The sequence below is a fragment of the Tursiops truncatus genome, chromosome 11 (genome assembly GCF_011762595.2).
Source record: "Tursiops truncatus isolate mTurTru1 chromosome 11, mTurTru1.mat.Y, whole genome shotgun sequence".
Classification (NCBI taxonomy): domain Eukaryota; kingdom Metazoa; phylum Chordata; class Mammalia; order Artiodactyla; family Delphinidae; genus Tursiops; species Tursiops truncatus.
This window is the reverse complement of record NC_047044.1, coordinates 47211928-47226847: the sequence shown is the minus strand read 5'-3', so window position 1 is coordinate 47226847 and position 14920 is coordinate 47211928. Positions and strand designations below refer to the sequence as shown.

General features: G+C 37.4%; 1 protein-coding gene across 8 annotated transcripts in view; it reads left to right on the top strand.

Annotated features, from left to right (window-relative positions):
* The first annotated feature begins 57 nt into the window (after nucleotides 1–57).
* The window catches only part of YEATS4 (YEATS domain containing 4), a 145342-nt gene continuing 130479 nt past the window's right edge, over nucleotides 58–14920 (top strand). For 4 of the 8 annotated variants that reach the window (XR_012324613.1, XR_012324611.1, XR_012324612.1 and 1 more), the window contains exons 1-6: nucleotides 68–300; nucleotides 3216–3335; nucleotides 6398–6464; nucleotides 6571–6665; nucleotides 10787–10879; nucleotides 10968–11055. Coding sequence is in view for 5 of the 8 variants with exons in the window: in XM_004317948.4 (XP_004317996.1) it covers nucleotides 250–300; nucleotides 3216–3335; nucleotides 6398–6464; nucleotides 6571–6665; nucleotides 10787–10879; nucleotides 10968–11055 (514 nt within the window). In the remaining 3 variants the exon portion in view is untranslated. Of the gene's footprint in view, nucleotides 301–3215; nucleotides 3336–6397; nucleotides 6465–6570; nucleotides 6666–10786; nucleotides 10880–10967; nucleotides 11056–14920 lie in introns of all 8 variants that reach the window. The other 4 variants (XM_073789242.1, XM_073789243.1, XM_033866333.2 and 1 more) reach the window with 4 other exon arrangements.

The following is a 14920-nucleotide window of genomic DNA, read 5'->3' as shown; positions in this document are numbered from 1 at the left end:
AAAACGTCGCCGTTGCCACCTTTCCCGGCCCGCTCTCCAACCGCGCGGGGGTGAGTGGGCTTCCGCGACGCCCTCCCCTGTGAGGCGTTGGCGATCCCTCAGCACCCCGAGCTCAGCTGACTCGTCCTCCTTCGGCCGGAAACCCTCCTCCTGGGCCCGCGCGGGAGGAGCGGGGCCTCTGAGCGGAGCGGCGAGTCCGCCGGCCCCGGTCTCTTTCCCTGGCGGCGGCGGCTTCTTCCGTAGGACAATATGTTCAAGAGAATGGCCGAATTTGGGCCTGACTCCGGCGGGAGAGTGAAGGTCAGTGCCCGCCCCGCGCCTCCCCTCCGGGAGTGGCTCTCTCGCCCCGGCCCCTCGTGGCGCGGCCTGGGGAGGGCCTGCCTGTTTCTTCTCGCGCCTTTTCTCCTCGGGCGGGAGCCGCGGTTTCCAGGCGGACGGCGAGTCAAAGCCCCAGAGGGAAAATCATGATTTCATTTGGCCCCAACTTCATGTGTCACCGCCTCCCTTCCATCCCAGACAAAAAACAAACATAATCGGTGGTGCCTGGGGGAGAGCCGGACATTGTTGCTGAGGAAAAAGCCACTTGCGGGGCTGGGAGATCCTGGCTTGCTGCTCATCCTCTGGCAACCCAGGTCACCTGTAAAAAGGCGGTGGGGAGGGCAGTACCCACCTATTGTGAGGATAATAACAGTAGCAGATACCGTGCGAAGTAAGCACAGTGGGTGGACGCTTTACCCGATTCTCTGGTTCAGTCCCTACAAAGGCAGTATCACTCCCAGTATTTACAACTAGAAAAGTTCAGAAGACTTACCCAAGTTCATGGTGTTCCTAAAGTCCCAAGGCTACAGCCAAGATACTAATCAAGGCATGCAAAGAACATAACACTGCCTGGCACATAGGGAACATTCAGTACACGGTAGCTTCTTAGTTTTTAATTAAAGTGATCATAGAGCCTAACGTAATGTATGACACTGTGACACATTTCCCACTCACTTTACTACATCCCCTGGCACATTAATTTTTTTATGAGACGACCAACTGGTTCCTGATATAACACCTATTTTTACCCCTTCGGATTTTTATTTACCGCAGAAAGGAAAATTTTTTATAAAAGAAATCACCCACTTTTGCACCAATCTAGTTTATCTAGGTTTTTTTTTTTTGAGTCCTTCTGTATGTCGTATTGTTTTCACATAATTTTATACTGAATATACAATTGTCATACACAGTGCTTTGAAAGTTTCAAAAGCTACTGAAATTTAATGGAAGGGGGAAACAGATGCCAGGTAAAATTCATAGTACCATAAGGTTCATAAACATACATTTTCCCTCACTTTTGGGCGAAGTTTTGGAATAATAAGAAAGTACTACTGAACAAAGGTTTAGAACACTAGCTTTTGGAGAAGAACTTACAGAACTCTCTCTACTTGTAATCATGTTAGGTTCTAAAAGTCTTTTAAGTCCAGAATCACTTGAGATTAGGCCTGTAGTCCTCAAATGCTTTTCCACCGAAAATGGGTCCGAGTTAGTCATGTAAAACTTTAAAATTAGGGACTTATTTCTTCTCCATGCTGATTGTTATGTGGTCTTGTAAGCATCTCTTCCCAATTTAGATAAATTTGATCCAGGTAGAAAGTCTTTTGGCAGATGAACCCGCTTTTCATCATTGAGGAACTCCCCAAGTTCCTAGCAACATTGTAGCAGTTCAGGATCTATTATCCCTCACCATGTCAACGCTCCTTGTACTTATTCATTCGGGCCTTGAATGTGAGGCCCCATCTTTGGGTACCACAAAAGGACACTTGCTGTGATTTTTTTTTTTTAAGTTTGTGTACAAACCACTTGCCTTCTCCTGAACTAACCTTAGGCTAATAGGTATTGGTTTTATTTGTGAATTATCTAGTCACAATGAAAAGTTTTTCCATTTGTTCACTGCTTTTCCTCATTTCTTATTAATTGTTGATTACATTGGCACAGCACTTTTCACATGTGATATATCTTGCTCTTTGACCTTCAGATACAGTCTTACTATTGAACAATTGGTCTCAAATTCATGTGCAACATTCAGTAATTTTCTTCACTTGGAATTTTTTCTATCTCCTTTTCATCGTAATCTGCCTTTACACTTAACCGGATGTGATGAGAAACATGTATGTACATCTCAGAACTGAACACAAATATAGCACACATGCCATCAGTCCAGGGATTACCGAGCTTGAGTCGTCCAAGTGCCTCTTTGCCATTATCTGAATCGAAATGTAGTGTTTAACATTTTTGTTTAAATCAATTTTTTAAAGTCCCTTCCTAAGCATTACTATTTTTGAAATTGTGGGTTTGAATTGCTAGTTATAGTTATGGTTTTTCTAATACAGATTAAACACAAGTAATGAAATGAAAATGTTTGCCCTTATTCTACCTAAAATCCCCTTCCAAACTGTCTTTAATTTTTGTACTGTGCTTTGGAGAACCCTGGTGTAAGCTGATAAGGACGTTACCATCAGGTGATGGTAAAGTTGGTGAGCGTTATTCCAGACTGCTCTTTAAAGTTTGTAAATAGAGCTTTTTCTGTTTCTTTTTAAAAAAAAGAGAGAGAGAAAGAAAAAAGGAACTCTCAAAGTACTCCACATGATTTAAATACACGTTTTCAAAGTGAGAACATTGTAATTAATGTGGTGTTTAGTTATTTGTGGTATTATGAAATGAGGCTAATTGTCTGGAAATTATTTGTTGAGGGAAATCCATGTTATAAGCAAACTCTAGGTTGTTAGACTGCCTGCCATTTCTTAAAACAAGCTTTCAGAGTTCTAATTCTGTTTATTTGGGTAATAATACAATGTGGTGTTTTTTTTTAATAAATTTATTTATTTATTTATTTTCGGCTGTGTTGGGTCTTCGTTGCTGCACACGGGCTTTCTCTAGTTGCGGCGAGCGGGGGCTACTCTTCGTCGTGGTGCGCAGGCTTCTCATTGCGGTGGCTTCTCTTGTTGAAGAGCACGGGCTCTAGGTGCATGGACTTCAGTAGTTGTGGCTCGCGGGCTCTAGAGCGCAGGCTCAGTAGTTGTGGCGCACGGGCTTAGTTGCTCCACGGCCCGTGGGATCTTCCCGGACTAGGGCTCGAACCCGTGTCCCCTGTATTGGCAGGCGGATTCTTAACCACTGAGCCACCAGGGAAGCCTAATACAGTGTTAACTGGTGTTGAAATTGTTTTCTTGTAGGGGGTTACAATCGTTAAACCAATAGTTTATGGTAATGTTGCTCGATATTTTGGAAAGAAAAGAGAAGAGGATGGGCACACCCATCAGTGGACAGTCTATGTAAAACCATATAGAAATGAGGTAGGTAATTGTTTTTCCTAAAACTTTTTTGAAGCTATAGTTTTTTTTGCTCAGAGTTAAATTGTAATATTGTATAGTAACTGATAATAAAATTGGCCCACTGTAGAAATGTTACCAAAAAAGTTGAAAGAATAAAGTAAGAGCTGTCATCTTTCTATAATTGTTAGTAGAATCAACTTTCCAAAAATGTTTTCTAATTAAAATTAAGTTACGGTAAAAAGAACTATGCTATATGCACAGTACGTCTTCCAATCACCACACCTTAAGGTAGCCTAGTATATAATCGGGTATTTCAGGAATAGTAAATTTAAGTGATAATTTGGTAATCAGACCATCAGAAAAGATGAAAGACAAACTGCTACATAATCTAGCTGCTGGTAATTTGGTTTTGCTACTGAATCTCTAATGCCTGGAATGCAGTAAGTACATAGTGGGTATTCAACAGATACTTACTGAATGAATAAACTATTCCTCTATTTAAAACCCTTCATTCTGTATTTCAAATATCATTGTTCCAATATAGTGGAAGCAAGAAGGCAGGTGAGAATTTATGTTATCATTGTAATCATTCGTCACCTTTCAGAAACATCTGAAAAAGCAGTTAGAGATGTCACCAAGAGTTGTTACTTCTGAAAAGATGAAAATGGTGCCAAATAGCCCAAGGGTAGATTCACAGCTTGATGATGATAAAGGTAGTCGGCTTCAAACACTTTGAATTATATTTTACCACCTGTAAGAGACTAGAATTTTGGACATACTTTTACTTTATCAAGGGTCACATTTTTAAAATAAATTGAATAATTATTCAAAATAACTTTATAGTGTCAATTTTAAGGGTAGAAATGCTGACTTATCATTCAAAATTACTTCCAATGCTGAATACTCTTTTCTTCCCATGTACCCCACAGTATGTTCAGTCACATTTAATAAATTAAGAGATGATAAATTTAGAGGTAAATCGAAAGAAGGGGAATATGCCACACATTAAACTGCCATGTAGGACAGTTTACAGTAACTGAACTCAGTGCAGCTGTAGCCACAATTTAAAGGTGACCACTTGAATGTAGAGGTCTTGAGCTGAAATCAAACATCTACAGGACATCAAGTAGTGATGCAACCCAAAGTTATCTTAATTTCAAGGACAAAGAATAAGGCAGTTGACTTTTGAGTTCTTTTTTTCTTCATATATTCCACCAAAAGGCTGAGTTAATACATGTTGAAACCAATTAAGCTTGATAATGTTTTTTCTTCAGCATTTATACTATTCTCTATTAAATAAAATTAAAAGACGAAGAAAAAAAACCTTCAAAGTCCACACAAAAACTTGTATATGAATGTTTGTGGTGACATTATTCATAATAGTCCAAATGTCTCTAAACTGATGAATGGATAAATAAAATGTAGTGTATCCATATAGTGGAATATTATTAAGGAATAAAATAAAGTATTGATACATGCTACTAACACATGGAATAAATTAGAAAACATGGCAAGTGAAAGAAGCCAGACACAAAAGCCACATACTGTATAATTCCATTTTTATAAAATGTCCATAATAGGCAAATCCATAGACATAGAACCTAGATTAGTGGTTGACAGCGGGTGGGAGGAAGAATGGGTATGAGGTTTCCTTTTGTGTGATAGAATGTTCTCAAATTGATTGTGGTGATAGTTGTACAACTCTGAATATATTAAAAACCATTGAATGGTGAACTTTAAATGGGTGATTTGTGTAGTATGTTAATATCTCAATAGAGCTGTTAAAAACAAAAAAACAAAACCACCTTCAGTGACTACCTATTGCCCTCATCATAAAGCTATCATGTTTAGAAGGCCTGCCATGACCTTTCCCTATCCTATCTCTGCAGCCTTGTCCCTTGTCTGTGTTTGCCTCATTTCTTTATATCCTACATTTTACCAATACTAAATTACTCTCAGTTTCCCAAAGGAACACTCTTAAACCTCTTCCTTTCTTCCCACCCACTCCATTCTTATTGTTCCCTTAGGTCTTAGTTCAAGTGTATTTTCTTTAGATCTACTTTCTTGATCTCCAAAGACTAAAATAGCTGCCTTTCCTATGGATTTGTACCTAATGTCCTCATAACACATGACCTAATATGCACACAACAGATTACAGATTACAGCATTGAAATGCTGATTTTCTTGTCTGCCCCCCACTTTACAGTGAGACCCTGAGGACAAGATTCTGTTATTTATCATTATAGCATCTAACAGTATTGGTAGTCACTCCTATTTGTAGAAAAAATGAATGAAAGTATTCCCAAAATAGTCTTCAAAGAGGCTTATGAAAATCTGCCTCAGAAAAAATGTTCACAAAATAATGTTAAGTGATGAAGGCAGATAGTAATATATTATTACAGTAGGATCCCAGTTAAAAAAATATGTAGATAATAAGCACATAAAAATTCCTGAAAGCAAATAAAAAGATTAATGAACATTACTGTTGAATGCAACTTACTCTGTTTTGCATTTTCCTGTTTTTCTATAATGAAGTATTTTTGAAAAGGCCTCCTTCGCTAGCAGGATCCCTTTTGTGTGCCGGAACTAATGAATATGCTTTTGTGCTTCAAAATATAATTAAGGAAAGGAAGAGTTTTATATCCAACAGTTTTAGGTTGCTTAGCTTAGTTGACCTTTGTATAATATAATTTTGTTTTTTGAAGTTGCTTAGTTCTTAGATTTGCTTTGGTGTATATGTTTATTTCTGTAGAAAATATTGGAAATGTACTGTTGTTTTATGGAAAAATCAAAATTGATTTTGAGTATTGTCTACAGAGATATATAAAAATAGGAATGCAAAACAATGAATTAGGGACATATATATTTCTATATATTATGAATTTTGAAAGAATTCTGCACAGCCTTCCTTTGTTTAAAATTAAAAACAAACCTCCAGGGTATAATTCATGTTTCTTAGAAAATTCGTTTCCATAAAATTTAAGGGGAAGTGTATTTTATAAAATTGGCACAGGTGCTCTGTGTATTTCCTTCCTAATTGTTATGTGTAGATGGCAGAACTAATTAATGCCTCTGTATTTTAGGATATGTCAGCATATGTGAAGAAAATCCAATTTAAATTACATGAAAGCTATGGCAATCCTTTAAGAGGTACAATAGTTTTTTAAAATTCATAATGTTATAAATTTTAAAAGAGCTAGGAAACTGTATCAGTAATTTACAATTTATAATTGTTTTATTTTTTTCTTTCTTTTAGTTGTTACTAAGCCTCCATATGAAATTACTGAAACAGGTTGGGGTGAATTCGAAATAATCATCAAAATATTTTTCATTGATCCTAATGAAAGACCTGTGAGTAATGTTAATCTCTGCAAATATAAAATGGATTTTTTAGTAATTGTGAAAATTTTACAATATTCAATAGCTTGTTATATGTTGACATTTTCATTCAGGTATACTTTATGTAAGCTTATGGCTTGGTGTATCTCGCTATGAGTTAAGGTTTTTCATTTTTAAGTGAAGTGCCTTTCAAAACTCTTTTGTTTTTCTAGTATAAAAAGAAGGGATAGAATGTGAACAGTTATTTGAAAGGAATCATGGAAATTACATGATTACTACAGCAAAAAAATTTAAAATTCATTAGTATCGTTTGGTTATTAGTAACAAACAAGTGGAGTCCATATGCTCTCTGAAATGGGAGTGTCCGGTTTTTTATAGTTAAAAGCCCTAGAAAGTCTTTGTACATTTTCAAACTGTCATCAGTACTAGCAGCTTTATCTTATACCTGGATCCTTATTTATAACCACTGACTTTTTCATTATTTGATCTCTTCAGATTGTTGCTTGATAATGTAAAAAGTCTCTCAAAGCTTTCACTTTGACCCCTCAGCAACTTTGTGAGCTTGGTGAGATCCTCATTTTAGAGATGAGCATATTAAGGCTCAGAGATGAAGTCATGTGCTCAAAAACACAGTTAACTGTGGTGGAGTTAGTTTTTGAATCCAGGTATTTGCATTCAGACCTCACACTCCTTCCTTTACTCTTGCTTTTGACTAAAACCACTAAGCCTGTTTTATTTTTAAACCTAAAGGGTCACAACTCAGGCTCTCTCATTGCACATTTGTGTGGCTGGTGTTTAACTCCAGTTTCAGGGCTTTAGTGGTCATCACCATTAATTTTCATCTTGATAGATTCAGCTCGCTCCTTTAGCACCAAACATTGACACTTTAATTATCAGATTACATTTGTAAAACGATGTGCTTTTAAAGGATTTGGATGTCACCTGGGCCAGTGATACAGAGAATTAGTTCCTAACTAGTTGCATTAGAAATGCCTGAGATGTTTTTTTATAAGTTCAGACTTCTAGGCCCCATTCCACAGAGCGTGATTCACAGGTTTGGAGAGGGGCCAGCACCCCAGGTAATTCTGATGTGCAATAATATTTAGGACCCATTGAGGTAGACCATACTTTTCCTCATAGAAGTTCCTTTAGGCAGTCCAGTATAGCAAGAAGAGAATATTGACTTCTGTTATTAAGTGAAACATCCTATTCAGGTTTGGGGTAGTTCTAGTTTTAAGAAAGCTCTACTTTATGTTAAGCTTCCTTGAACTTTTTACTGATAACTATTCATACTTTAGTTTTCTTTTCTCCTGAAGAACCATCTATAGCTCATTTAAATATCTTCCATGTGATAAGGTTTCCAGGTCTCCTACCATTCTTGTCCTTCTGGGATACTCTCACAGACATTATATTCTGTTTGACAAGAAATTATTAAATATCCATATTTGCAAGATATTGCCCAAGGGGTGGGATACAAAGATGAGACACTACACCTATCCTTAACCAAAGTAGTCTATTAGGGAGAATAGAGCACAGAATAGGCAGATGTTGAGAGAGAGGAAGAAGAAGTTGGTCATGTTACTAGAGCAGAGGTTCTTGTTAACTTTGTATGATTGCTTTGAATTCATTTTATTTTGAGAATGTGCTGCCTTACCTGTCTGCCTCCTCATCTGTCTCCCCCTTCTCTCCTCCCTACCCTGCCCTCAATTGGAAAATACATCTCTGAAAGAAATCATTATATAATGTAACGTCATTATGAGACAGCTCTCAAAGTCAACTCTTGGCAAAGTAGGGTAATATGATCTTTTGCCTTTCTGGAGTGATTCCTTTATTGAATAGGTTTCCATATAGATCTACATAGGCCTGAGTTTTATCCCCTCCAAATTACTGTAGTGTTCTTTTAGTATAATGAACCCATTATAGTTTTTGAATAGTTGGCTCTTACAGAAAATAAGTCATATGAGGTTTATTTAAAATATAAAAGAAAGATATGGGTAACTTGTGATTTACTTCTGTTATCCAGTAACCTATTACTCATCAAACCACTGTAAAAGGAATGGTTGTTTCTAAAAGCAAAATGCTAATATTGGGTTTTTATTCCTAGAAATATCTCTGGCAAGTATAGGCATTTTCATTGCTCTAAGAATCTTCAAACACCACTGAAAATTAGAGACATCTGTCCTGAAATTATTCATTGCCTATATCTGCATGAATGCCTCTCCAGGTCTGAATAATAAATTTGGGAATGGAAGGCTTTATGATGTAGTTTTTAATACTTCTTAAATTATAAAAGACACGCATATAGTTTTTTTAAAAGATTTAAAAACTAGAAAGTACAAGTCTCCTGTATTAGTTTCCTAGGGCTGCCATAAGAAGGTACCTCAAACTGAGTGGCTAAAAACCACAGAAATTTATCCTCCCGGTTCTGGAGACTAGAAGTCCCAAATCAAGGTGTTGGCCATGCTCTCTCCATAGCCTCTAGGCGAGAATCTTTTCATGCCTCCTCTAGTTCCTGGTGGCCCCAGGCGTTCCTTGGCTTGTGGCAGCGTAACTCCAGTCTCTCCCTCCATTTTCACATGGCCTTCTCTCTCTCCCTGTTTCTGTGTCACTTCTCTTTTTATGAGGACACCAGTCATATTGGATTAGGGTCCCCCCCCAATGACTTCATCTTAACTTGATTACATCTGCAAAAGGCTCTTATTTCCAAATAACGTTACATTTACATGTTCTGAGATTTAGTACTTCAACATATCTTTTGGGGAATACAGTTCAACCCGTAACATCTTCTTTCCCCCATCTCTGACCCCTTCCTCAGGAAAACCACAGTTACTGTTTTCAGTTCCTCTAGAAATTATTCCCATTCATCTCGTGTATTTAAATCCCTAAGGTTGGATTTTTCAATTTTAGATAGTGCCTGTCAGCTCCTAGTGATGACGGCTGATCCTTTTTCTTTGTCTTTCTTGGTTTCTTTTTTCATTTTGCTGCAGGACTTTATTCAGAAAGGATGCGAGAGAAGTAAAATTTCAGAGCCAATGCTCTCTGAAAATAGCTTTGTTTTTGTTTACCTCTCACTTGATTGGGTGAAGAATTCTAGGTCCCACAGGAGGTGCACTCTCTCGTCTGTGAGTGGGGGGAGAGGAGGGAAGGTTGGCCAGCCTAGCCGCCCCACAGCCTTCTTGATTTCTGTACCTGCCAGCTTTGTGCTCGCAGTCTCTCCCCAGAGCTCCACTGGGGGCAGCAGCTCCCACCTCTGATGCAGTTTTCTTCTTTAAGATTTTAGGTTATGGATTTCCCTGTTATGGTTTATCCATCTGTGTAGTCTCATCTGCTTTCTGTCTGTTCCAGAAATTTGTCAAATTATCTGCTTTAAATATGGCATATGATCTATACTCCTTATGATGATTTTAGCTAACTTTTTGGAAAATTCTTTGAGGCCTCTGAATTGGTTTCTATACCTTCAACATGAACTCTGATGTTTTACCAGCTAGGTTTTGTTTTGCTCAAATAATCACTCATTGCGCTGCAAAGCTTTTCCTTTGATGTCTTGCTGTATCTGTTTTTAAATATTTTGAAGACATATTGCTCTTGCCGAAGTGAATTTTCACTGACTAACTTTGTGTTTGTTTATTATGCTATTTATGTATTAATCTTATTATTACACTAAAGAAATTAACTTGTCCTCACTGAGCATTTTAGTATTGACCATTCCTTTTGAAAGTATCAAATCTTTTTTCGCCATAGTAAGTTTGTAAACTTTAACTGTCACAGTTAATCAAATGTCGCCTGTGTAAGTAAAAGAATTCATCTTAGTGACTTACCAGTTTAATTTCCATAGCTGTATCTTGTGTTATTTTTATATATAGTCACTCTCTAGAGATGCTTTGTAACTAATGTTTGCTTACCCTCTTCAAAACATACATATTGAATAGATGTAGATAAATGGTAATACCTAATAGGAAAATAAAAGTACACACAGAATTTGGGTGACCTGCCACAGTAAGTTGTAGTTGAAACAAGATCCTGAATTTGATGTGTTTACTAACTCAGTCTCTAAATCAGTTACAGAAATGATGATGTCTCATAATGATGATAAAAACCATTGCACAGATGTCATGTCTGTTTTTGTTTCACAGGTAACCCTGTATCACTTATTAAAGCTATTTCAATCAGACACCAATGCAATGCTGGGAAAAAAGACAGTGGTTTCAGAGTTCTATGATGAAATGGTAAGAAGATTTTATAATGAGAGTTTTTAAAACATTTTAAATTGTAGATTTTGCAATTATTGGGCTTTTTTTCATTCTCTTCCATTAGATATTTCAAGACCCAACAGCAATGATGCAACAATTATTAACAACATCTCGTCAGCTTACCTTAGGAGCCTATAAGCATGAAACAGAATGTAAGTGCCATGAGTTCATAATTAATCCTGAGAAATAATGTATTCTGTAATGGTGAAAGGATTGTATGATTAGCAACTATTAAATTTTTTTCCTTAGTAGATACAGGTAAAATTTTTAGGAGTTATACAATATATGTATTACTAAAGAACAGGTAAGAAGGATGTTTTAAATAGTTCTCAAAGTAGGCCTACTTTCAAAAAGGTAAAAGACAGCCTCTGACACACTCTGAAATACTGTTTGTCTTTATTCACTAATTACATTTAAGCATAGCTTTTCATTAATCTTGCTTAACCTGTCACTCAATCATTTTCTGTTTACTAGTCTTTGCTAACAAAATCGGTGTGAAGAACCTTGCAGAACATAATTATACTTAAGTGTACGGTGAACTAGTTTCTCCCTCTCTCTCTTTTTAACTTGTCACCTGACATAGTTTTATATTAATGCTGGGGTGGTGAAGACCAGAATGTCTTATTGATAGTCAGTCATGCTGTCTTTTCCCTTTAGCTTACGAGGCCTCAGAATCCCCTACACATTGTTTCATGCAGCCATTGCCAACCATTTGCAGTTGTCATTCAAGATGAAATCTACTTACCAACCCTGTGTTGACATTTATGTCACCATTTATTCGGTTTTTCCTTTGATTTTTCATTTATTTGCTTACAGTATATATTGAGCAACAGTAAGATGCCAGGCATTGTTCAGAGGATAGAGCAGACAAAAGCCCTGCCCTCATGGAGCTTACATACTAGTGGAAAGAAGACAAATATTAAATAAACAGAACAGTGAAATGTGAAGTAGTGATTGGATGGCATGAAGAAAACTAAAGTAGGGGAGGGAGCGTTTTTGGTGGGAGGAGATGGTTAAGAGTTTTAAATATCAGGTCAGAGAATGCTTCCTGAAATGGTGGCATTGGAGCAAATACCAAAAGGAGTGGGGAGATGAGCCATGCAGCTACATGAGAGACGAATGTTACGTGTAGAGTGGCAGCAAGGGCAGGAACCCTGAGGTAAGAGCATGCCTGGCATATCCGAGGAACAGCAAGAAGGCCAGTGTACCTGGAGTAGAGTGAACAAGGGGACAAGGAGTGGGACATGAGGCCAAAGAAGTTATTATGGGACCAGCTCATATAGGGAGTTTAAGTTATTAAACTGAAGGAGATGGGAAGTCTTTTGTGGGTTTTGAGCAGGAAGAGTGACAGTATAAGACTAATATTTTAAAAAGATCAATCACCCTGGTTGCTGTGTTGAGAGTAGACTGTAAAGCAGAAAGGGTAGAAGCAGAATAGTTAGGAGGCTATTCCAGTAATCCAGATATAGAATTGTGGGTAGTACCAAAATGATAGCAATGGAGGTGGTGAGAAGGGGTCAGGTTCTAGTTTGAAGATAGGTACAGTAGGATTTGCTGATGGTTTGATAACAATATATGAAAGAAGGAGATGAACAAAGAATGACTGTTAAGGTTTGGGGCCAGAGGAAACAAACAAACAAAAATTGTTATTACTTTTCATAGAGATGGGAAGTCTGGGAGGGGCAGCTTTGAGGAGAAAGATTAGGAGTACAGTTTTGGACATGATGGCTGTGGGATGCCTGTAAGACATCTAAGTGGAGATGTTGAGAAGGGAATTGTGCTCAAAGTCTGGTATTCAAGGAGAGGTCTAGGCTGAAGATATAAATGTGGAAGTTAATATACACATGGATTTATAAATTGTGAGACCAAATGGTATCATCACAAGAGTAAGTGAAGATAGAAAAGAGGTTCAAAGGTTGAGCCCTGGGCACTCCAACATTTAGAGACTAAGGAGATGACCAGCAAAGGAATTAGGAAAGAACAGTGAGTGTGGAGGGAGAAAAACTAGGTGCACATAATATCCTAGAGCCAGGTGAAGAAAGTGTATCAGGAAACAGTCATTAGCTGTGTTCAGTACCTCTGATAGGTCAAGTAAGATCAGAGCCAAGAAATAGGCTATAGCAAGGTGGAGGTCCTTGGTGACCTTAACAGGAGCAGTTGAAGGAGAATAGTAAGGACAGAAGATCAGTTGAAGTGGATCAAGAGAGAATGAGATGAGGGAGTTCCCTGGCGGTCCAGTGGTTAGGACTTGGCACTTTCACTGCCGTGGTCTGGGTTCAAATCCCTGGTCAGGGAACTAAGATCCTGCAAGCCGTGCAGTGCTGGCAAAAAAAGAGAGAGAGAGAGTGAGATGAGAAATTGGAGACAGGTGCTATGGACAACTTTGTCTTGGAGCTTGACTATAAAGGGAAAGTAGCCCTTGAAGCAGTAGCAGAGCAGGATTTGGAGTCAAGAGAGCAGAGTTTTCAGGGGAAACAGACCAGTATCGTTATAGGCTGGAAGAAGCGATCCAATAAAAGAAGCGGGGTGGGGGATGAGAAAGCAGGAGAGAAAGAGGTTGCTGTTTAACCATTGTTGGTTATAGTAGTGTTTTGTTTGTATTTTCATGAAACCCTGACCAAGAGTTAAAAGATCTGAATACTGATTATAATTGCTACTTGGTAGTCATTTAAAATTGAAAATCACACTCATTAAAAAATTTTATGTTTCACTTTCTACATCTGAAAAAATACTTGGGCTACTTTGTTATGAACATAAAACAGATACGTACATGATCACTTTTGAAAAGGTTAAAAAACACTAGTCACATGCTATTTTAATTTGTTACTGGTCATATTCTCTCCATTATAGATCTCCTTTCTCTCATACTATGAAATGTGCCCAATTCATAGAGGAAACTTCTCTTTTTAAATTCAAGTACCCATATTTCTGTGTTTTCAACAAAAATAATATCATTAATTCATATATGTATAATAGTAGAGACAAATGTTTCATAAAAAGACTTTTCTACAAATTAATTTTTGACGTGTTAAAGTTTATGTGTGGAGATTTATAACCTTCGGAAGTTTTTATCAGTAAATTGCATGTTTTATATTATCTTCAGGTTATTTTCTCAACAGTGTCAAATCCATAAGGAAGAAAAAGATAATTCTGTAAATGGTATTGACACAATTGATAACTTTTGAGAAGAAAACTTAATTTAGATCATTGCTTTATAGCACTTATCGAAACAAATTCCAGTTTAATTAATGATAGTTAACTTTTTTTTTAATTAATTAATTAATTTATTTTTGCTGTGTTGGGTCTTCATTTCTGTGCGAGGGCTTTCTCTAGTTGCAGCGAGCGGGGGCCACTCTTCATCGTGGTGCGCGGGCCTCTCTCGTTGCCAAGCACAGGCTCCAGACGCACAGGCTCAGTAGCTGTGGCTCACGGGCCTAGTTGCTCCGCGGCATGTGGGATCTTCGCAGACCAGGGCTCGAACCCGTGTCCCCTGCATCGGCAGGCAGATTCTCAACCACTGCGCCACCAGAGAAGCCCAGTTAACTGTTTTTTTAAAGTCAGTTAAGCTGTTTAAAAAATTAGAGAAATGACTGTCCTGGCTAGTGAAGACTTTCTAAATTTGAAGTGTTAGAAGAAATCACATTGAAAGAAAGGCAAACTTGATTCTGCAAAAAAATATTTAACTTATTCATTTCAAAAGGGCAAAAAAGAAAGATAAATTTGTAGAAAATATGACAAAGGATTAATATCTTTAAAACCCTAAAATAAATAAAATAGAATAAAATTTTAAACTTCAGTTGACAAATGGACAAAAGACATGGACAGATGAAAGAGGAGATGACTAGTAAATAAAAAGGGAAAATATTTGACCCTGCTAGTAATTTTTAAAATGCAAACCAAATAATAATGGGTGGTTATATTTGTATCAAATAAGCAAAAGGAATTTTTAATAGTTGTACCTATTAAGAATGTGGTGAACCCTGTGTTCTATGAATTGTTTGTGTGAGTAGGCCTTTT